Source organism: Wallemia ichthyophaga, assembly GCF_000400465.1.
Source record: "Wallemia ichthyophaga EXF-994 unplaced genomic scaffold scaffold15, whole genome shotgun sequence".
Taxonomy (NCBI): Eukaryota; Fungi; Basidiomycota; class Wallemiomycetes; order Wallemiales; family Wallemiaceae; genus Wallemia; species Wallemia ichthyophaga.
Window position 1 is genome coordinate 194,209 of NW_008806288.1, and position 21,474 is coordinate 215,682.

The 21,474-nt window shown below is 44.4% G+C and overlaps 10 protein-coding genes and 2 non-coding genes across 12 annotated transcripts; 6 read left to right on the forward strand and 6 right to left on the reverse strand.

The window, feature by feature from the left end:
• Window positions 1–265: 265 nt before the first annotated feature.
• J056_004890 lies at window positions 266–346 on the reverse strand. Its single transcript has one exon. It is a non-coding gene; the product is annotated as a tRNA-Ile (tRNA).
• A 116-nt stretch (window positions 347–462) lies between these two features.
• On the forward strand, window positions 463–1,163 carry J056_001440 (uncharacterized protein; the record flags this gene model as incomplete). Its single annotated transcript, XM_009271068.1, has 2 exons — window positions 463–802; window positions 994–1,163. The coding sequence occupies 2 exons, from the start codon at window positions 463–465 to the stop codon at window positions 1,161–1,163; spliced, it is 510 nt and encodes a 169-aa protein (XP_009269343.1).
• A 985-nt stretch (window positions 1,164–2,148) lies between these two features.
• Window positions 2,149–3,477, reverse strand: J056_001441 (uncharacterized protein; the record flags this gene model as incomplete). Its single annotated transcript, XM_009271069.1, has 2 exons — window positions 2,149–3,050; window positions 3,468–3,477. 2 exons carry the CDS (start codon window positions 3,475–3,477, stop codon window positions 2,149–2,151), a joined length of 912 nt encoding a protein of 303 aa, XP_009269344.1.
• J056_004889 lies at window positions 3,377–3,459 on the forward strand. The gene has a single exon. It is a non-coding gene; the product is annotated as a tRNA-Phe (tRNA).
• A 230-nt stretch (window positions 3,478–3,707) lies between the features above and the next one.
• Window positions 3,708–5,440, forward strand: J056_001442 (Protein PNS1; the record flags this gene model as incomplete). The annotated part of the gene is made up of 4 exons (XM_009271070.1): window positions 3,708–4,171; window positions 4,221–4,260; window positions 4,324–5,028; window positions 5,078–5,440. 4 exons carry the CDS (start codon window positions 3,708–3,710, stop codon window positions 5,438–5,440), a joined length of 1,572 nt encoding a protein of 523 aa, XP_009269345.1.
• A 76-nt stretch (window positions 5,441–5,516) lies between these two features.
• On the reverse strand, window positions 5,517–7,370 carry J056_001443 (Alpha-1,2-mannosyltransferase ALG9; the record flags this gene model as incomplete). The annotated part of the gene is made up of 3 exons (XM_009271071.1): window positions 5,517–6,152; window positions 6,201–7,299; window positions 7,348–7,370. The coding sequence occupies 3 exons, from the start codon at window positions 7,368–7,370 to the stop codon at window positions 5,517–5,519; spliced, it is 1,758 nt and encodes a 585-aa protein (XP_009269346.1).
• A 40-nt stretch (window positions 7,371–7,410) lies between these two features.
• Window positions 7,411–10,565, reverse strand: J056_001444 (Mediator of RNA polymerase II transcription subunit 14; the record flags this gene model as incomplete). The annotated part of the gene is made up of 4 exons (XM_009271072.1): window positions 7,411–9,168; window positions 9,221–9,997; window positions 10,046–10,124; window positions 10,180–10,565. The coding sequence occupies 4 exons, from the start codon at window positions 10,563–10,565 to the stop codon at window positions 7,411–7,413; spliced, it is 3,000 nt and encodes a 999-aa protein (XP_009269347.1).
• A 47-nt stretch (window positions 10,566–10,612) lies between these two features.
• Window positions 10,613–12,796, forward strand: J056_001445 (Nucleolar GTP-binding protein 2; the record flags this gene model as incomplete). The annotated part of the gene is made up of 2 exons (XM_009271073.1): window positions 10,613–10,711; window positions 10,760–12,796. 2 exons carry the CDS (start codon window positions 10,613–10,615, stop codon window positions 12,794–12,796), a joined length of 2,136 nt encoding a protein of 711 aa, XP_009269348.1.
• Window positions 12,797–12,859: 63 nt separating this feature from the next.
• Window positions 12,860–14,944, forward strand: J056_001446 (Protein MON2-like protein; the record flags this gene model as incomplete). Its single annotated transcript, XM_009271074.1, has 6 exons — window positions 12,860–13,597; window positions 13,646–13,900; window positions 13,945–14,083; window positions 14,132–14,210; window positions 14,256–14,654; window positions 14,701–14,944. The coding sequence occupies 6 exons, from the start codon at window positions 12,860–12,862 to the stop codon at window positions 14,942–14,944; spliced, it is 1,854 nt and encodes a 617-aa protein (XP_009269349.1).
• Window positions 14,945–15,146: 202 nt separating this feature from the next.
• On the reverse strand, window positions 15,147–16,605 carry J056_001447 (Cyclin-dependent kinase 2; the record flags this gene model as incomplete). The annotated part of the gene is made up of 2 exons (XM_009271075.1): window positions 15,147–16,454; window positions 16,501–16,605. 2 exons carry the CDS (start codon window positions 16,603–16,605, stop codon window positions 15,147–15,149), a joined length of 1,413 nt encoding a protein of 470 aa, XP_009269350.1.
• A 133-nt stretch (window positions 16,606–16,738) lies between these two features.
• On the reverse strand, window positions 16,739–18,008 carry J056_001448 (Putative oxidoreductase C1F5.03c; the record flags this gene model as incomplete). Its single annotated transcript, XM_009271076.1, has 4 exons — window positions 16,739–16,815; window positions 16,862–16,885; window positions 16,937–17,374; window positions 17,420–18,008. 4 exons carry the CDS (start codon window positions 18,006–18,008, stop codon window positions 16,739–16,741), a joined length of 1,128 nt encoding a protein of 375 aa, XP_009269351.1.
• A 132-nt stretch (window positions 18,009–18,140) lies between these two features.
• J056_001449 (Importin-9) lies at window positions 18,141–21,470 on the forward strand (the record flags this gene model as incomplete). Its single annotated transcript, XM_009271077.1, has 6 exons — window positions 18,141–18,294; window positions 18,353–18,435; window positions 18,496–19,320; window positions 19,366–21,163; window positions 21,213–21,304; window positions 21,351–21,470. 6 exons carry the CDS (start codon window positions 18,141–18,143, stop codon window positions 21,468–21,470), a joined length of 3,072 nt encoding a protein of 1,023 aa, XP_009269352.1.
• Window positions 21,471–21,474: the final 4 nt, after the last annotated feature.

A 21,474-nucleotide genomic window follows, 5' to 3' on the forward strand; every position in this document is an offset into this window, starting at 1 on the left:
TGATGACTAGAGAAGGCTCAACAACATTAAGGAGATTATTACATCATCTAATCTTCTACACGTCTAATCGTTAAATAAATATATATTAAGATAGCTGATTTTTGTATTCGTCACGGATAAATGACTCAATTCTCATTGAGCACGTGGTTTGGTGACATTAGATTGCACCAAAAACATATCGCCAAAACTTGTAGAACCGTAAAGACTTGATTGCAGAGTTTGCTAAAAGAAGTAAGTTGGTTCTGAGACTTCCAGTCAAAAACAATGGTCCCTGCAGGGCTCGAACCTGCGACTTTGGAGTGATCTAATATTAGCTCCACACTCTAACCAACTGAGTTAAGAGACCGATAGGTTTATCATGAATGTCAACATAATGATTCTGACATAATGATTCTGACACATTGATTTGACTTAAATTTCACAGCACAAGTGCGCTTTTTTTTTTTTTTTTTTTTATAGAGAATGGACGATCATTATCGAAAATCGGCTGGTTTGCTGGAGTGTCATCAAAGTCCTCCTAGTGAATCCTCAAGCGCCGCATTTTATGGGAAGCACCTTTTAAACGATATATTGCTTGATATTAGTATTGAAGACCCACGCGAAAACCTCACTGAATCGCAAGACGGGAGGAGACAGAGCCCAAGGCTCAATAATAATTTAAACAAAAGGCGAATAACCAGTACTGATGCTTATACAGGTCGTCCCCCTACACCTACGGTAAGGGAGCAAAACTCCAAGGCGCTGGAGCAAGCCCTCGAAAAGTTCAAATTAGAGGTGACAGACACATTGAGAGAGTGTCTACGTGAGTAACAGGACAATTACGCCAAATCTTTCAAGGAGACGACACTGGCACTCGAGCAGCAAATACACGAATTAAAGAAGCAAAACGTAGCGCCACAACTTATGCATGCAGCACCATCGTATGCACAAAAGCAGCTGCAGAAACACCAATGGTACCGTCAAAAAAGGCGATCACGCTCAAACTTCATCAAGCCGACCCAGCCAAGCCAGTGCTGAGTGATAATGATTTAAAGTCGGTCGATATTAATAGAGTAATGGACGAACACATACCAAAGACGTTCGGCGACCGACTTAATATCACGGAAAACTTCATTAGCACCGCCAAACGTCTCCCCACAAACTCCTTCAAACAACAAGCGTAAGACTCAAAGATAGCCATGGAGCTTAGAAATTGCGAGGAGTGGATCCCCCAAGGACTACGCCCTCACGTATTGACTCAAGAAGTGGCAGTTTTGAGAGTACCCACCACCAGCAACCCATCCGTCATTGCCAAACAGATGAAAGCAGAAAACATGATTTGGGAAAACAAGGTTATATACGCGATGTGGGCCAATATATCCGCGAAGAAACAACAGTTCGCTACGCTAAAGGTGCAGCTAAACAACATCAACGCCGCCAAAGCTAGCTTATCCCTGAATGTTGGTTATAGCGGAGAAATGATGAGAGTAGAACCAGCGAACCTCATTCCGGGACAATGCCTAAAATGTTGAAAATTGAGACACACCCAAAAAGTATGCAGATCACCACCTTGTTGCCTGAGATGCCCAGAGGAACACGAGACAGCGAAGTGTACAAAAGCACCATGTGCAAAGTCCGAAGCAGGGGCGCGCGGAGTAGCGTGTACACAGCTCAACACATGCACACACAACATCACTCTAAATATATTGTCAAGAATAAACATATTTAAAACTGCGTTCATCAGTACTTCTTAAAGCATGAGGAGTGAACGGGTGTTCAGAATCACTGAAAGCGTTTCTTAGACTAGTGTCGTAAACTATAAATTCTTGGTGATGATGATGATGATGATGAAATATAATATATAGTTAAAGCGATACATAGTAAAACTGCGCCTATCTATACTTCTTATGTTGCTATTTGGACTTGTGTGACGTTGATTTGAGAGTATAGCGTTTCTGTGCTGAGCGTAAAGGTTTAGATTTACTCGATCCGACCGATGGCTGTACCGAGAACCCGGAATTGTGCGAGTTTTGGTTAGGCTGTTGTGGTGTGTCGAACTAGTGTACCGAAATCAATAAAAATGAGAGGGTGGGTGGGCCTGAAGGGGGAAAAGCCTGAATGGCACCCGAAAGTACCACTCCGCGTAAAACCCTCTGCAGTTTGTGTGCTCTACAGAAGTCGGTGAGAATGGGAGATTTGTGGCTTGAAGAATTCGTATAGCGCTTGGAGAGATTTGGCGTTTCTCAGCATAGGTCCCAATTCGAACCTAATACCGAGAGCGAGAATCTTCCTTCTCAAAGCTATTCTCGCCATGATGTGTCTTGAGCAGATGAAGATACGGTGTGGGATAGTGTCGTCTAATCGACAGGTGCTGCACTTGGCAGAATCAGTGAGCTTAAAGCGATAGCGATAGGACTTAGTGGTAGGGAAGTGTCCAGAGCGGAGCTGTGTTGCTAGACAGCGAGTGGCCCGGGGCACACTTTCCAACAGCTTGGCGGTCTTGATGGAGCTGAGATTGCCTTTGGCGGTTCTTGCTGTTCTTGAGGTGAGACCCGTGAGAGTGTTGCCCTCCACGCGCATGGGTGCAGTGAGGGTTTCGTGGAGGTTTCGCCGGGTAACAGAGCAGGAGGTTCGGAGTTCTATATCCAGAACAAAACCGTTTCCGTGGTTTGCTCTGCCTTTGTTCGCGGCGCGGTCTGCTCTCTCGTTGCCTTCAATTCCCTTGTGGCCAGGTATCCAGTGAAAGTTGAATTGGGTGTCTGGGTGAAGCGCCTTCATGTCCGTTAACTTCGTGAGTATACTCTTCAGGATGTATTGGGCTGGGCCGTGCAGTGTGCATGATCTTAGGGCTTTCAGTGTCGCTTGGCTGTCCGAGTAGATGTGGATGTTTGGTGGTGCCGTTAATTGAGAAGAGTCGATTGCCTCTTGGACGTTGAGAACAGCACTGTATAGCGCAACGAGTTCAGCTTCGTATATTCCAAATCTGTGTGTTGAGCCAAGGTAGTAGGAGTGGCCGCTCCAACTGTTCGAGACTTGATTGTAGGCGACGATGCCGAGGGCTACTGCACCTTCTGCCAGAGAGCCGTCAGTGTAGATGTGCCAGGCTGGAGCAGGGGACTTGGTTATTTTGTCATGTGCTTCACGTGCAGTAGTCTCGTTTTCAGGAATTGAGATTGATAAGTCGATTGAGTGCTATAAATTCTTGGTGATTCTCCATTACGCCAAACCACCGGAGTCTTTGGTTTGTAGTCAATTGCGGCTTGAAAAACTCGTAAAGGGCTTTTGGAGTTTTTTCTGATTTTTTATCCTAGTTCAAGCCGATTCCGGCCTGATGTAAATAAAAGTTTTTGTATATATGCAAGCGATATACACCACATATAATAGTCAAATTTTCGACGTCGATGTAGCTCAATTGGCGAGAGCGTACGACTGAAGTTTATAGCATTCGTAAGGTTGGGCGTTCGATTCGCCCCATCGACATTTTTTACCCTGAGTCATCAGGTGCCAAGAAGTATCTATTGTTAGATTTTTTTACTGATCAGGAATGAACAAGGGGATTCAAAATTCAAACCAAAATCCGGAAATCCCTGAAAATGGTAGTCACTATTTCAGGGCATTATAATTGCAACATTAGCTCTTTTGACAACCTGTTAGTTGCTAAATTTATTTTCTTGGCATGGATTGTAATAGCGACATCCTTTTGAGATAACACCCACTTATCATAAGAAATGTCCGATCAATGGGGGCAGTCATATCCACCTAATGATCAGCAATACCACATGCAGCAGCCGTATTACGCTCCTCAGCAACCTCCTCCTCCTCCCCCGCCTCCAGTCGACGAGAAGGGCAGTCGATTCAAGCCTAAACTGAAATTACGTGATCCAATATTTTTTGTCTTTTTCCTGCTTACTTTCTTTGCCTTTATTGGTCTCAGTGGATACGCTTTATATGAGTGGAATCAAGCAGGCAGTATTCAATCAGGATTTGGTAACACCACCGCATCTAGTAACGTTACATTCACGAAAGAGACTGGATATCTGTTGCTCGTTGATGCTGCTATCGGTTTGGTATTTGCGGCACTTTACTTGCTCGCATTGCGCATTTTCACAAAAGTTATCTTGGAAGTCACACTCGTTCTATCCATTATCACTACATGGGCACTCGCTATTTATCAATTTACGCAACATTACTGGTGAGTTTGTGCATATCGTCTCAGAGTGAGCAAATCTAATTCTGAACAGGAGTGGAGCAATTGTTCTTCTAATTATTGGAATATTACAAGTGAGTTGATGCCTCCAAAAACCCTGAACACCTCTAATAACGGTCTTAATCCAGGTGAGTTAGAGTCTGCAGACAGCCTTCAAAAATCTAACAATGGATATAAAACAGGTCGTTTTCTACTTTGGAATGCGCAAGCGAATCCCATTGGCATCTTTGCTCCTCAAGATAGTCATTGACATTGCTAAGCACTATCCAAGTGTTTATGTGGTTAGCTTTATTGGTCTAATCATCCAAACAGCTTGGAGTATCTTATACGCTTTCGCCGTGGCTGCCGTGTATGTTGTTTGGACTCCTGGCTCACAGGTCTGTGGCAGCGGAACAGGCGGATCATGCTCCTCAGGTAAGGTAGCAGGTCTAGTTTTTTTCTTAACCTTCGCCTATCTATGGGTATCTCAAGTGTTTGGAAATATCGTGCTTGTCACACTTGCTGGTGGACCTTACGGAGGCTGGTACTACTTCGGACCTTACAACCAAAATGGAAGCGGCATGCCAAAGCATCCAACACCATCAGCCTTCATGAGAGCTTCAACTACATCGCTCGGGAGTATCGCCTTCGGTAGCCTAATAGTCACCATACTTGAAATCATCAAGATGATATTCAGAGCACTGCAAAACAACGCTGATGCTGCTGGTGAAATAGGTCAGATTCTCGCTTGTTGTGCTGTTTGCGTCCTCAATGTGATCCAGTGGATGATAGAGCTCTTTAATAAGTACGCTTACATCTCCATAGCCTTATACGGTAAATCGTACTTGCAATCGGCTAAATCAGTGCGTGAGACATTCTTAAGAATCACTCAAGTGCTCACAACTCTTCTAGACATGGCACCTCTTCAAAGATCGCGGAATTGACGCCTTGGTTAATGACAGTTTGGTCAGTATTGGACTGACCTACGGCTCGTACTTTGTTGGTGTTCTCTGCGGTCTTTTCACATACGTATACCTCAAAACTGCAACTGTGGAGTGGAACTCAGAGGGCCAATACACTGCAGCGCTCCTTCTTTACGCTTTCTTGATCGGATTCACGTGTAGTATGACTCTACTCTGTGGTATCGATGCCGGTGTTTCCACGCTGTTCGTCGGTATGGCTGAAGATCCTCATGTTCTAGCTCAGCGTGCACCTCCATTGTTCCAGGAAATAAGAAATGTTTATCCTCATGTCGTGGAAGGTGTAAACGTGTAATTGCAGTCGCCCATGCCTAGATTAGCAATATTATGTCATCTTCTACTTTTAATTTATACTTATGTACACTTGAAATTCATTGAATTATTTCTCTATTCCTACGATGCAGTTTGAGTTCTCCGAAGGTGTTTTTCTGCTGCCAAGATTTGAAGGGAAGGTAGAGTGTACGTGTTAAAATGTGCGACAAAGAAGGATCGAGCATTGGGAGTGATGCTATGACATTCCAATCATCGTTTGCTGCATAATTTGGCTCAAGGAGAGAAAATGTCGTCGAACTTGAAACCAAATCGATAAGGTAGTCACAACTGTCAACATTCACGAAGCGATCCCTCTCTTGCTTATTCTGATCATTCATATTAGGTGGTATCCGTCTGATATTGTTCAGCAAGTTTGCACTGCTTCTGAATTCTTGGGGCCAATGTGCAGGCAGAATCCCATCGAATTTACTCTCAACGAACTCAACATCTACGTACTGTGGAACGAGATACGACGAAGGGAATCTATACCAATCTTTTCCATAGCAGAGAGTGTAATGTTGTCCTTTAGGTGGCCCTGTCCTGTTAGCGAGCTCTTTTTCTGTCAACTCAAACAAGATATCAATTGGAGCATGATAGTATTGCTGCATTGCAAGAACACGCATCACTGAGACAACTAAAGAAATTGCGATAAGTGAGCAGGTAGTCACACGTCCAACGAGGTTTCCACTTATTGACTAGTTGAGCGTGAGCGTATTGCACGAGGGTTAAATTGATATACTCACTACTTTAGAGGATTTTGTGAGTGTTTTCGCCACGTGTGTAAAAGCCACGGTGACGAGATTACGCAAGTAATACAATCCAACGGCTGCATTGAAACAGAGGAGGGTGTACGACGGGAACATGAATCTTTCCTCCTTATGTTGTTGGAGAGAGAGGAGAGCAAACCATCCATAGAAGGGCGCAAGCCTAATAGCTACGTAAGTCAAATGACGTCTTTCGAATAAGACAGCCAGAGGAAGTGCAGCTACTGCGAGTAAAAATACCAAATTGAAATTGAGCAGTAAGTTTAAAATATAAAAATGAGCAGGCTCGACACCGTACAATGTCGGTCCATTCCCCGAGAAAACATTGTATTTGATGATGTTCACAGACACTGCCGTCAGTTTGCCGTAGAAGAGTGTATCGATTGCAACGACGGGTATAAAGAGTAGCGAGGAAATTGCAGCAGATTTGGTCAGGTGTTGAACGCGCTTTTTCAAGACAGGAGCACCTCCGGAATACATCAACAGCTGCTCGAGCACGAACGGAACGCTCAGTGCTAGGGAAAATGGCCAGCCAGCGATAGCACCCACTGCAAATGACATGGTAGCGAATAAACACCTCTTCTGGCCATTTGAGGTGTGTGTTGGTGGGTATAGAGCGAAGTTGCTGGCGAGTGTAGTGGTGTAAAGAGTGAGAGAAGATGGTAGGAATGCTATAGCTGATATGTACATGCCAGCGCTACCTATCAAGAAGAGCAGTACATAGCGCCCGACTCTTGGATTCAGGTTCTTGGTTACAGACGCGTAGAATGAGGCCTCAATCAGACTTGATATGAGAGCCAAATAAGATCTTGTACCAAAAAAGGCTATTCTTTTGTCCCATTCAAAGTATGAGGTAAAGAATGCGACTGGTGAATTCAAGAGAACATAGAACCAGCTTCTGATTGAGTATTCGGGTGAATACTCCCACGTTTGAAATCCCTTTTGGTGAGTGAGGTAGTGCAATGCTTCCCAGTAGTTGTACGTTTCGTCACAGTCTGTGACTATAGAGTACATCGCACCAAGAAATCTTGCAACGAGGAGCAATCGCAGAGCCACAAAGAATGAAGGAGACCAAGCGCTGCGTCGTTTGAGCCTACAGCGACCGCAAGCACGCAGTTAAGCTCACCCTCTTTGATCATCTTTGATCATGGTTGTTGATAGCACAAGGCCAAATAAAAAGTACATATGTTTAATTTAATTTAAGTAAAAAGTACGGTAATACTTTTATTGCGGTGTTTATATCATTCAATACGACACCAGAATCAATGATTTTGGTTTGTTGTGGGTACTTGTCCAATAACTCCTGCTTGATGCTGTCTAGAGATGTCATTTCAGAGTGCACAAGACGTGAATAAATGATTGGTTCTATTTTGTTTTTCAGTGAGCGTGTTCCATCGACGATGACTACTCTCCGCTCAACGAGCAAGATGTCGACAATCTCCTTGGCTCCTTTGACGCGCAGATAAGTGCAAGATTTTTGTTCAACTGTCGCATTTGTGAGTGACTTTGTAGTGTTTGTCAAGTTAGCAGTATTAAGCAAGAGCTGAGAGAATCTGTAGAAGAAGCTACTATCGCTCATATACTCCTGTAGCCGCCTATTCAAGTCCTCTTGGACAGCTGTGTGGGGATTACTTTCACCACCAAAGTCTGCATATAAACCTTTAACAAAGGGGTTCCACCTCAAAACTACAGTGTAGCTGTCCAGGTACCCCAGCTTCACGCTCTCTGTATCGTTGGCGAGAAGCTTCATTGGAGAAATGCTCCTGCTCAAGTTATGAGCTATCATTGTAACCTTGACAAATGTCGTTAGTTGTCCTAATATCTGTGACATGCTTTGTTCTGCATCTGTTGTCGTAATTTCGATAACGTTATTTTCATTATTGTAGTTAGTGTTACCACCGTTTTTTCTCGTCATCCGCTGAAGTATTTCACTTGGCGCTTTAGGCTTGAACGTGGCCTGTATACGACAACCAGTCATTGGTGTCGCCCACCAGTCGAGAACCTTGAATACTGTCACTGGCTTTAGTATTTCAGCTATTGACCCATGGTTTTTTAATATAGAGCTCGTCGACACCGCCATGTGAGGGATGAGGCGAGCCAATCTTGAACCTTTATTAGACGCTACGGCGCTGTACGGCACTAAAAATTGTTTAAGTTGTCTTTCAAGAAGAACGTAGTTGAAACGAGCGAGTGAGTAAGCATACAGTGTTCGCATGTGATTGGTGTCCAGGAGGAGATAATCTGTACGCTTCTCATCTCCCAGTATTTTGCCTGTGTCTAGCCATCCCACGTAATCTACATGCAATTCAGTATCTTTTTCCTTCATTCCTAATAGTGCGACGTGTACTCTGGCCTCTCCAATTGCGATCGCCATTGTAAACAGAGTGTTTGAGGTTGAGTTAATTGATTCGGTTGAGTCAATTAAGTCAATTGAACAAGTTGGAAGATGCACAAACATCCAGAACCTCGCTTGTAGTTTGAGCTTACTTAATTCTCCTTTAGCGAATTTGAGTCGTCGACTACCTTTGAGATCGAGATATGAACATTTCTGCTCAATATCTTCAATAGCGATACTCTGCCTTAGTCTGTTCACAATCTCTACCAATACAGCAGTGTTGTCAGAAATACCACCAGCCTCATTCATACGATCGAGTAGAGTCTTAATGCGAGCTGGTGCACTAGTCCCACTTTCATTAGGATCTCTCACTATAAGCCGACCAGTTGTCGGCGAGATTGACAAAATCAACTTATGGGTTTCAAAAACTTGGACATGTAGCGTAGGGCTTACGCCAAGACCCAAAACTTCTGGTATCTGCAGCTGCACCGTATCGTCGTTGAACCACATAGAAGTTGTACATAGTGCGTTTTTGTACCTATCTAGAAGTGCGACGCTGTGCGACGCAAGTGCCTGAAGCATTACTCGTTCAATAGATAGAGTATCAGAGTTCTTTATTGTGTTGTGTTAAATGAGAAAATTGACACTCAAGCTTAGCACTTACCAATTCCAACGACGCATAACCAACTTGCGTGTTATCATTGCGGATCCACTCTACTTGCAAACGCTGGTCAATAATATTGTCTGCCAATGCAGTCGCTTTTAACTTGGACTTGATTTCTATGCGATTGAGTATACTCTCTACAGCATTTTGCTTCTCGTAAGGGACAGTAGCAATTGATATGTTTAACCTTCCACTCTCGTGCTTCTGGTGCGGAGGAGGGCTTTGGCCGGGCCTAGGTTGCTGTCGTGGCCTCAGCCAATAACCAATCGAGAGATTTTTACGATCTTTAGAGAAAGACATATCTATTCTGTTCTTCCATGTCTTTCTAGTCATTTTTAGTGCTTGGGTATGCAGTATCTCCATCTTGTAGTTGAGAGAGAGGTTTGTGAGGAGGTTACACAGCCGTACTAAAGGTGCGTCACCCAATTTTGAGGACTTAGGGGGTTTGCTTGCCAATTCATCATTTGCTATGGCTAAAATTTCGTCTCTTAGGGCAAATTTAGGACTTTGAGTGTAGTCGGAAGAGTCTATATCAAATTGAACGGATAGAAGGAACCATATGTCATCGTCTGATCTGCCTGAAAGGGTAACAGAGCAGGTAAAGAGGTTTTTAACATGAAAGTGGACGCGACCGTCTGCGATCGTATGAGGTATCTGTTTCATAGAGTTGGGGATGATCTCTTTTGTGCGTAAACGAAAACGAATAACGTCGTTGAGTTGATCGAGGTGCGAAATAACAGCTGAAGCGGGAAGAGGAGGATCAGGCTTGAATGCTCGCTGTGGATAAACGTCAGTGGGGGTAAGTGAGAGGATGATGAAGCTCACCCTCAATCCGACAGGCAAGCCATGATAAGTGCCAGATTGTAGAACATCAACAGCAGTGAGAATATCAGCACTTGGAACGCTTTAACGAGAGTTAGAATGAAAAGGCCAGATGAACGACGCGTATTTGGACACACCGAGCATTAGAGAAACTCATGCCAACATCTCTAAGACCTTGAATAGCAGCTTGGAAAATAAAATTCTGCCTCCAAAGCATTTCATTGATAGATCTCGCAATAGAAATCTTGTCAGAACCAGCAATCGGATCGCGCGCCCATCGCAACAACACGAGTAATTTGATTACGTGCTTCCTAGCAGAGATAGAGAAATTAACGATATTGATAGCCCTTTGATTTGGTTGGGCGGAAGGTAGCGTCTCAGCGAGAATGGAGAGATGATTGAAAATACTGGCAATAACCCGCTCAATGATAATAGATAAAGGAACCAAAGACTCCGTAAGATCAGGGATTGAATTTCTACTGGCCAATTGACTGCCACCGAATTTGCCGTGATTGGCAGTCATCATTGAAGCCCTGGAGAAGCTTTTAAATTCAAACGACCAAGATTAAAATGCCCAAAGATAAATCGAATTCAGATAAATCAACTGGAATTAAGAAAGTAAAGGGTGAGAATTTCTACAGAGATGCTAAGAAGGCGTCCATGCTTAAGGTTTGTGCGTTGCTCGATTCTGTCACACAAAACTCATACTGCCCTCAGATGTACTCTGGCGGTAAAGCTAAGAGAGACGCTAATGGCAAAGTAATTCAATCTGCTGCCTTCCAAAAGACCGAGAAGGAGACGGAAGACGGTAGAGTTGCCCCTGATAGACGATGGTTCGGAAACACTCGCGTTATCTCACAAGACGCTCTTAATCATTTCAGAGAGAGCCTTGCCGAGAAATCTCATGACCCTTATTCGGTGGTTTTGCGTAGAAATAAGCTTCCAATGGGTTTGATTCAAGAACCAAATCTTGGGAAAGCTAAAGGTATGGCAGGTAACCATATCGTCGACACGGAACCGTTTAGTGATACTTTTGGTCCAAATGCCCACCGCAAAAGACCAAATATCAACGTTAGCAGCTTTGAAGAGCTTGGTCAAGTTGGTGCAGGTGCTATCACTGAGGACAGACTGGATAGCTCTGCTCCAACTCCTTCACTCGACCATATCAAGAATTTAAACATGTCTGCCGCTGAAGCATCTGGCCCTATTGATCTTGACAAGGTTGACGCTGATCAAATCCCGTTCGATCTTGGTGACTTGAAGAACACCAACAGAGAAGCTGCGTATCGTAAAGGTACAAGTAAACGTATCTGGGCTGAGTTATACAAGGTTATCGACAGTTCTGACGTTATCATACACGTCTTGGACTCTCGCGACCCTGAAGGCACTCTCTGTCACAGCGTCCTCGAGACTGTCAGAAAGGAACGTTCACACAAGCAAGTCATTCTTGTCCTTAACAAGGTCGATTTGGTTCCAACTTGGGTCACCGCTAAGTGGGTTAAGCATCTCTCAAGAACTTATCCAACCTTGGCAATGCACTCTAATATCAATAACTCATTTGGTAAAGGCGCCCTCATTCAACTCCTCCGCCAATTTTCCGTTTTGCACTCTGACAGGAAACAAATTTCGGTTGGTTTGATTGGTTATCCTAATGTCGGAAAAAGCTCTATCATTAACACTCTCAAAAAGAAGAAAGTTTGCAATGTTGCTCCAATTCCTGGTGAAACCAAGGTCTGGCAGTATGTCGCTTTAATGAAAAGAATTTACATGATCGATTGTCCTGGTATCGTTCCAGCATCTAAAAATGACACGGATACAGACACCGTGTTGAAAGGTGTCGTTCGTGTAGAAAATTTGGCTACACCACCAGAGCATATCGGTGAACTTCTTAGAAGAGTCAGACACGAGTACCTTGAACGTACATACCAAATCAAGAAACCTGAAGATGGTGTTTGGGAGGGCGAAAGAGGTGCCCAGGATGTTTTAGAAAAGATCGCCAAGCGCACAGGCAAGCTGCTCAGAGGCGGTCAACCTGACCAAAATGCTGCCGCAAAAATGCTTCTCAATGACTGGATCAGAGGCAAAATACCGTTCTTCACTAATCCACCTGGTATCGACGCCGAGCCTGTGATCAAGACTCTTCCTGAAGAACCTCAAGTCAAGCCTGCAGATTGGAAGGGTAAGGGTAAGGCCAATGAAAACGATGAACAGGATCCAATCGAGTCTAAGAAGTTGAAGGGTGTTAGTCAGCCTATCAAACAGATCCCAGTTGCTACCAAGTTCTTACCTGATGACGTAAAGGGACATGAAGATGCCTTTGAAGATGATGGCCAAGGTGAGCAAGCAGATGGAGATGCAGATGACGCCGTAGCTATCAACGAGGAAGATGAGATTGAAGATGAGGAAGAATACGAAGAGCCCCAATTAGAAGACATTGGATGGGATGAAGTCTTTGGTGGTAACAACGCACCAGCTGAAGAATTAGAAGTAGAATCAGCTGAAGAGGGTAGTAATGATGATGAATTCGCCAAACCAGCAAGAAAGGTCGAATTTGCAGAGGAAGACGAAAAGAAGAAGGGCAAGGAACCACGTATGACTACGAACAAGGGTAAAAAGTCTAACTACTACACCAATGCTAACGTCAAGAACAAGAATAAGAGCAAACAAAGACCAGAACCACCAGTGGAGGAGGTTGAGAAGAAGAAACGTAAATCTGGTAGTCTTCGTAACACACAGAACAAGAAAAAGAAGTAACGATTTTGTACAAATATTATATATAGATTATCTCATTCAACTGTGTTTGCCATTCCAACGACCATGTGGCTACAATCACTGAGCTGCCTTACGAGTATATCCGACCACTTACAGACGAAATTAAAATCAGATGACAATTCAGACGCGTATCTAAAGCTGTGGATAGATTTGTTGAGGCAACTTAAAGATCTCGGATTGGACGATAAGCAGGAAGTGCGATTGGGTACGATATCGACATTGTTCCAATCTCTGGATTTCTATGGCCATTCTCTCTCATTGCAGAGCTGGGAGGAAATCATTTGGACCGTGATTATACCTCTGCTCGACAAGTCGCTGTCGTCTCATTGGCAAGAGTCGCTCATCTTAGCGCTGGAATCTACTGCAAATGTATTTAAGAACTACTTGCATTCAAAAATTAAGCATCTCGATTCATTCAATAGATTCTGGTCCAACTTATCAGACATCCTCACCGAGATGTTCAAAACAGCGGAATCCAAGTCAGTCAGCTTAGCTCTCAAGTCCTTCATTACAATACTGGAGGTATCTGAGAAAGGTGAAGTTAGCAGGGACGTCTATCAAGTCGGATGGAGTACCTCTCAGACTTGTTTAAGTATTATCAAATCAACCGAGGCAGTATACGCGCAGGAAAGTCTTGAGTTATTACTTAAGTTCATCAAATGCCTCTATCAATCTCAAGGCTCTTATTGGGATGATGATCGCTGCGTAGAATACATCAAGTCGATCGACTTTGTCCTCAAATACACAAACCACTCTAAAATTAGAGCTGACTTTGATATTCTAGTGGGTTCACCTTCATCAATATTTTGAAAACCTTATTAACACGAACAGACTCCCCTCCAGAATCAGTCACTCAAGAATTTGTCAACAGTAGAGAAACACAACGCGAGTATTACGTCGATCGTTCTCGATACTATGTCACGGTGGTCAATGTTAGCATATAATAAGGAAGCGGTGCATAATGCCAGGGTATCGTTTGTGGCATTATCCAAGCAAACCATGGCTAAATTTGCACCATTCGTCAAAGAGAATTGCATGCTTAATCAGACAGTAATTTCTAGTGGATCTCTCAATCACTCTATCAAAGTGAGTATTGCACTGGACAGCCACTCTTGGCTAACGTTGCGCAGGCACTCGGCACCCCGATGTCCATCAAATACTTGTGTCCACCTGCTAGCAAACGTGATGATAGTACTTTATGGGAAATTGCACAGGATCACTATTGCAATTATGTGCAGGTCGTGCTGGACATGTTGCAGCAGCAAAAGAGTGAGTTGTGGATGTGCGGTAAGGATGTAGCTTATTCATAACAAACAGATAGCATACGGGATGAGGATCACGCAAGTATTCTCACAAGTATGGTAAATATTATGAGTGACAACTGTAAAGTTGATAGGTGCGTTGGATGTATGACTTTTTCTTTGTCTAATATCAGTTCAAGGCGGCTGGCGATGAATGAAAAAATCGAGCTTCAAGCACGCTGGGAAAGACACGAGGTGAAGCTGATAAACAATTTCAAGCAGACGCTTCTGCCGCAGCTAGGTGACAAACGCATACCCCTAGCATTAACAGAAGAACTGATCGAAACGCTCTGCAATGCAACATACCCATACCTCAATCCTGAAGACTACAATTATGGTAGTTTGATAGAGGAAATTACAAGCCCAGTGGAGAGGCTATCGTATTATATATTTGACGTTCTTTTTCAAATCTCCCAAGAAAAACTAGGTCCAGCTGATTTAGTGGGTGTCGTACAACGATATGTTGTTGCAAGATGTATCACATCATTCGAGCGCTACTGCTGCGATAGAAATATGCGAGGTCCTTTTCCGCTATCGAGGTTGGTGAATAGCTCATCTTCAAGACTAACCAGCTAACGTGCACAGGTGTAGACGATACGAGATAGTCTATATTTTGAACAGTGTGTACTCGCTGCTGCTTTCGCAGAAATTGGACAAGACGTTGGTCTCACAGTTGAAACTCGCAATGGCAAAGCTGTTGGCTGTGATACACAACGATCCTTTCAATCCGCGCATAAATACACAGCCTTCCTCTATTTTCAATATTGAATCCAAGCAATTATCACACAACATCCACCAGCTAGCATTGAATTGTTTATCGAATACATAGTGTATAGTGTACATAAATTGTTATATAAGATTAATAAAAAGCTGTAAATAGAAAGTATTAGATGAATGAATTGTGCGTTGAATGCGATCTGAGCGAATATCTTTGTCTAAACTAACTTCCTATCTAAGTCTATGCTCAAAAGTAAGATTAGAGTGATACTTTATTTATGCTTGCTTTGCTTGATGGTGATACTCTGCTGCACTCAATAAGTTCCTAACATTCGACGCTCACCCGCCTTGAGCCAATGTGACAACCACATGGGTAGCGTCTTGCCTTCGAATGAGTGAGCGTAGCTGTGCGTGCTCCTACTATAATCTTCATGTGTACCCTGAGCTGGTACGAGAATGGGGAAATTTGAAATCCACGGATGATTAATGGCATCTGTTGCCGACAACCTTCTTGCGGAAGAGTATTGAAGGAGTCGTTCAATGAGGTCGTATACAGTAGCTATGGGCTTATAATTTGGCGTGTGCATGAATGTATTGGGCACGGGATCGGGCACTTCTGGTAAATATGGGAGGTAGTTTGAAAGGTGATTCGGGATGGGTTTGTTGAAGCTTATTTTATTGTAATCAGGTAAGGTAGCATACTCCGGCCAAGTTTCATCTGTGATAGGTCCCCTCACGCTTATTATACTAGACGCTAAACCAATTTCACCGTAGGAAGCGTCGAACAATGTCTTCCTCGACCACCGTGATTGAGGCTGAGCATTGTGAGATGAGTCTCTGCGGTTGTGAATGTCGGGCAAGCTAGGCAGAGTGATTGGAGCGTCTAATCGAGTGAGGCCACCTTGACTTGAACTTGAAATGGAGGATGAGATGGATGATGTACTGTCAGTTCTGGGCGACGCTGGGCATGTGTAGCTACTCAAATGAGTAAAAAAGGTTGATATAGTAACGCCTAGACTCCATAAATCTGTGCTGCGCGCATCGTAGCATCTGCTACCGAATATAAGCTCTGGCGCTCTATATGCACCCGTTGCAAGCTCAAAAAACATGCCGCCGTTCGGATGCTCATTTTCCATACCCAGACCATCCTCATAGGCAACACCAAAGTCAAGGAGCTTTACACAGCCATTACCATCGAGTGCAACATTGGAGGGATTGACGTCACGATGGGCTACTCCGACCTCAGACGAATGCAAGTACTCGACGGCGAGAAGAAGCTGATAGATGATAGACCTAGCTATGTGCGTAAATGGAGAGAATGAAGGGACGAAGTCCGGGTAAGAGAGTATCATGGATAGTGGGAGCGGTTGCAGCGGTAGAGCAAGAATGTAAATTCTATCAGACTCGTAGGCATTAAGGAGGCTGATAATGTTTGGATGGTGTGTGCGGGATAGTATAAATGACTCCCTGAGCGCATCGTGAGGCAGCCTCTTCTTGTTGATGAAGACGTTAACAGCCTTCAGGGCGATCCAGCCATTTATACCGCCGATATTGTCATTTACTCGTCGCTGGCACCGGTAAAGCAGTCCATGTCTGCCTTCCGTCAGCGGCTCAAGAGTGTCCTTTGTTTAGTCGTGAGAAAACGACCAAGTGCGGAAATGTACAAACCTCGTCTATAGCTAAGCCATTGCCTTTAAGAATACCCATTGCAATTAAAGTCTGTGGATTAGCATCGTTTAGATCGCTACCGGCAATCAATGATGTTGAGCTCATCAGCGTGTGGGCATAACGAACAAATTGCCTTGAATTGGTGATCAAAGTGTTATTTTGCTAAGATACATTTGTATTGGCTTTACATTCTAAACTTATTCGATGCATTTAAACTCATCCGTGCCTTTCAGCGTGCCTATGGCTTTAGACTGCCGACGTCACACGACGAGGCTTTTCCGTCTATCATAATCTCACTCAGTACCTTACCAGTACCTGTATGTGCGTGAGCTTAAGATTACCCATTTACGCCAAAACCCACCAACTCCAAGTGTTATTCCCCATACTGTTTCAGATATCAGTCATTGCGATAATAGAATATCAGGTAGTTACTCACCCGCATGGCCAGCTCCAATAAAGACTCCATCACTCACCTTTCCAACTATTGGAGAATGTGATGCTGATATTGGCAAGTAGCACGCTTGTTCCTTTTCAACAGACATTGAGCTGTCGAAGTAATCCGATATCAATGCCGATTGTGATTTGAGGTCTGCGATGGCGGATTTTGATGGTACTACTTTAGACGCATCTTCGGGGAGAGGAACTGTGTCGGAAGCACCACAAATATATGCTGTGCCTTGAGGTCTGCAGTAGATCTCTGGCTCGTGGGTCGTCGTTCTCTCCTTCACCATAGTGAATAGACAGTGGTCAGTGAGTGTTTTGCCCTGGCTTGGCCTAACGATTATAGAGTGCGCTCTCTGTCCTGTCACGCTGCACTTTCTTGCTTCTGCTGGTGACAGTAGCTTCTGTGCGAGTCTGCCTGTCCATGGGCCAGCTTTGAGGCTTTAAGCATAGAAAAAAAGCCAACTGCAATACCCACCTGCTAAGACGACATCAGTTGCAGGTATTTCAACAGAGTTACCCTCTTTCGTCTGCGCTCGAACCGAGAAGATATTGCCATCGTTGTCTCGATTGACCTGCTCAGCTGACGCGATTACCACATCTGCTTTACTCAGTTCAGCGAGAGTTTGAACCAGAGGTTCTGGTGTAACTTGTGCTGTGCTTGGTGGTGTACCGAGAACGCTGCACTTGTCAACGACCTTGTCACTCAGCCAATGAGCGCCCTTCTTTTTTGCATCATCCACTTTGCCTTTCTTTGGGCCAACTTGACCCATAAGGCTGAGTGCGTTGACAGGCCTGTATTCCCAGTTGTTGACACCGTCGTACTCATCGGAGAGCTGCTTGTGCAAGCTGTAGGAAAGCTCTGCGAGGCCCTCTGTATCTGGGCCATGCCAATCTTCTGCTAGAAATCCGCCTGATTTCCCAGATGCAGCTGATGCAATGGCTGTTGATTCGACAATAGTAATCTTGTCGCTGTCTGGATTAAATTGGGAATGCTTGCTTATGTAGTATGCTGTGCTGCTGCCTATTATACCGCCGCCAATGACCACGTACTGTCTGGCTGTCATTTTCGTTATCTTTGGAGAAGCGAAACAAACGTCGATAAATATTTTAGGCCGACAAATCAAATATTAGCTGTCATCTCCCATCTCTCAAATATATTCCATGTTCTCGCTCTGTCTTCTCAAACTGCTACTGCGATGGACTTAGCGACTGTTTTACTCGGAAGTCTGTCACCAGACACAGCGCAGAGAATGTCTGCTGAGCAGTATCTCGAGACTTCTCAGTCAGATCCAAATTTCCCGCTCGCGCTCACAGATCTCATCGGCAACGTCGACAACCCAATACACACGCGTCAGATAAGTTGATATCTCTCGCGCCCTTTTCCAAGCTTACAAGGTAGTCCACTCAGCTGGAATTATTCTCAGAAAGTACGTCAACGAACGCTGGTCGCCTTTCTTCGTCGCGTTCAAAGGAAGTCCACCACCACCAGATGTAAGTTTGAGCTATTTGAGCTATTTCCAGGGATTACATGTTGTACTGATACTATCACAGATCAAGGATATCATTAGGCAACGCTTGTTCTCTCTCCTCTCAACCTCACACAAGCAGATCAGAACAGCTTGCGCATACGCCTTGGCTTCTATAGCCAGCTGCGACTATCCAGAGCAATACCCCTCTCTACTTCACGATCTCGCTCAGCTTTTCCAGCAAGCTCAAAGGGATGGTGTTCACGGCGCAATGAGAGTTCTTCTCGATTTCGTCAAGGCGGATCTTACAGAGACGCAACTCGTCCCTGTCACTCAGGAGCTGCTACCACTATTGCTTCACATCCTCAAAAACCCTACATATGCAGACAGCACGCGTGGTTTGACTGTCGCTGTCCTACGCCAGTGCGTCCTTACTCTCGAAATGGTCAAATCGACCTACCCAGATGCTGTTAAAGAGATTGTGAATAGTGTTATACCAGTGTGGATTGACGGTTTCATTGCTCTTCTCCAAGTACCGCCTCAGAAGGAAACCAGGTCCCAGTGGGGTATTAGGTTCGAGATCATTAAGACAATCGCATCCGTCTTCTCGACTTTCAAATCACTCATCACTACAAACAACAACATTGAAAGCTTGACACGCATTTTGATAGATCATTTAGTGACACTGTTGCCCATCTTTTACGATCGACAGGTCTATGATACCCAGTCATATGAACAACCTGAAGGCGAAGAGGAAGACGACGGTGCTGCTGTTGAAGAGCTCATCTGTCCTATTATTGACTTGTTGACTGGTTTTGCGAACAACAAACATACTAAGGGTACCATCGAACAGGCTATTCCATTGCTTGTTAAACTTTCACTCGAATGGGGTCAAATGACTGTTGAAGATGTAAGCCGTGAGTTTTCGCTCATAAGTATGCTAAGAATCCCATAGGAAGACACCTGGATCTCAGATCCGAACGCATTTGTTGATGACGAAGACGATGAAACGGAAAATTACAGCCTAAGAATAGCCACTCATGACTTGCTGGGAGTTCTGCTCGACAGATATCCAACACCAACTGCAAAAGTTTTGGGTCCAGTGACTGCTGAGCTGTTGTCTACGTCCCAATCTGCTTCACAAGAGGGTAAGCAGCATTGGTGGAAGCCAATCGAAGCAGCATTGGCAGCAATTGGCAACCTTTCTAATCAGCTTGGCGATGAGGACAACGAAGCAGCTGAGCACTTTGATTTGATGGGATTGTGTCAGAGTGTCGTTATGCAATTTGTAAACGCGAACGAGTCTCCTTTCTTACAAGGCAGAGCATTTGTATTTGCCTCCAAATTTGCCGGTAACCTGCCACCTGATCTCGCAGGCGCATTCGTTGATGCTGCTGCCGCGATGCTCAACCACAGCAATGCAGGTGTACCGGTAAAAATCAGCGCTGTGCGCGCGATTCGCAACTTTGCCAATGGACTAGATGATGAGATAGTGGGACCAAAAGCATTGCAGATTCTGTCATCGATCGTACCCCTTCTTGCCCACACTACAGAATCGACTTTAGGATTGCTTGTTGAAGCGGTGGATAGTGTACTCGATACGCTCAACACTGAAGCTTTGACAACAGAACTCGTTGTTCAGCTATCGTCAGTTATTCTGCCAGTCTGGGAGAAGAACGTCAATGATCCTCTACTGGCTTCGCAGTTGGATGATCTCTTTGTCACGCTTTCTGAATCAGGCTCCAAGGCCCACTCGGCGCTTGTTGGCATAGCTGTCAAACCGCTTATCGGCGCTGTTAGTCGCGCTGCACCGGGACAGCCAGGTGGGGAGGATGTTGATGCGCGCTTGTTGGCAAGTTCCGCTATTCAACTTATCAATTCTATCGTCAGGGCTAGAAGTGAAGGTCTAGAGCCTGGTGTGATAGCCACGACTTGTCCCGCCCTCTTCAACATACTCGAGAGTGCCGATGATCGCACACTAATGCAAGATGGTATTGAGTTGTTGACGACATATATACGCAAAGACATACAAGGGTTGTTGGAATGGAAGAGTGACTCGCTCGTTCGGATTCTCAACATCATTGCCAAACTTCTTCAAACGGATTCAGAAGGCAGTGCACTTTTTATCGGCGATGTCGTAACACATCTCTTCCGTAACGTGTCCAAGGATATACTCGACCCAGCTCTCCCCCAACTTCTCAAAGTAATCTTAGATAGATTGGCACTGAGTAAGACATCAGCATTCACACAGAACCTAGTTATACCATTCACATACCTGATTCATACTCGCAGAGAAGTCATTTTGGAATATCTCTCTAATACTGCCGTGCTTGATGTTAATAGTAACAGTATGGTCAGTGGATTGGAGGTTTTGTTGAGAATGTGGTGCGATAATGCAGAAACTTTTAGGGGTTTCTGGGCCATTAGAATTAGTACTCTTGCATTAGTGGATCTGTACACTAGTCAAGATCCTCGCCTAGATAGCGTAATGGTCAAAGGCGACCAAATTATTGATGAGTCGAATCGGAACACCATTATGACGCGTTCCAAGACCCGCAATGCGCCTATTGAATTTACGAGCATACCCTTCCCGCTCAAAGCCATCAAATTGCTTCTTGGTGAAATACAGAATGTGGGCACGTCGGCTGCTAAGTCTAACACTGTCAAAGATGTAGATGAGGATGATGATGATGATGACTGGGAAGATGACGATCCACTTGCTGGTGCTGATGATGAGATCCATTATCTTTCAGGTGGGTTTTCGTGTGGCTAAGTTGTTTTCATCTAACTTACGCCAAACAGATCTGCTTTCACCAGGTGGTGATCTTCTCGACGATGGTGATGCAGATGCTGAAGATATGCGCGATGATCCAGACTGTCAGATCGACATTGGGGTTTGTTTTTACAAGTCAAAGCTGGCACAACTAACACCGCTCACAGAATTACTTGTCCGACTTCTTAAGAACGGCGTACACAGCTAACACATTCAACACACATGATAGATGCGCACATTTGAGTGCTCAAGAACAGGCTATATTTCAACATGCCATGGTAAATTGATGTA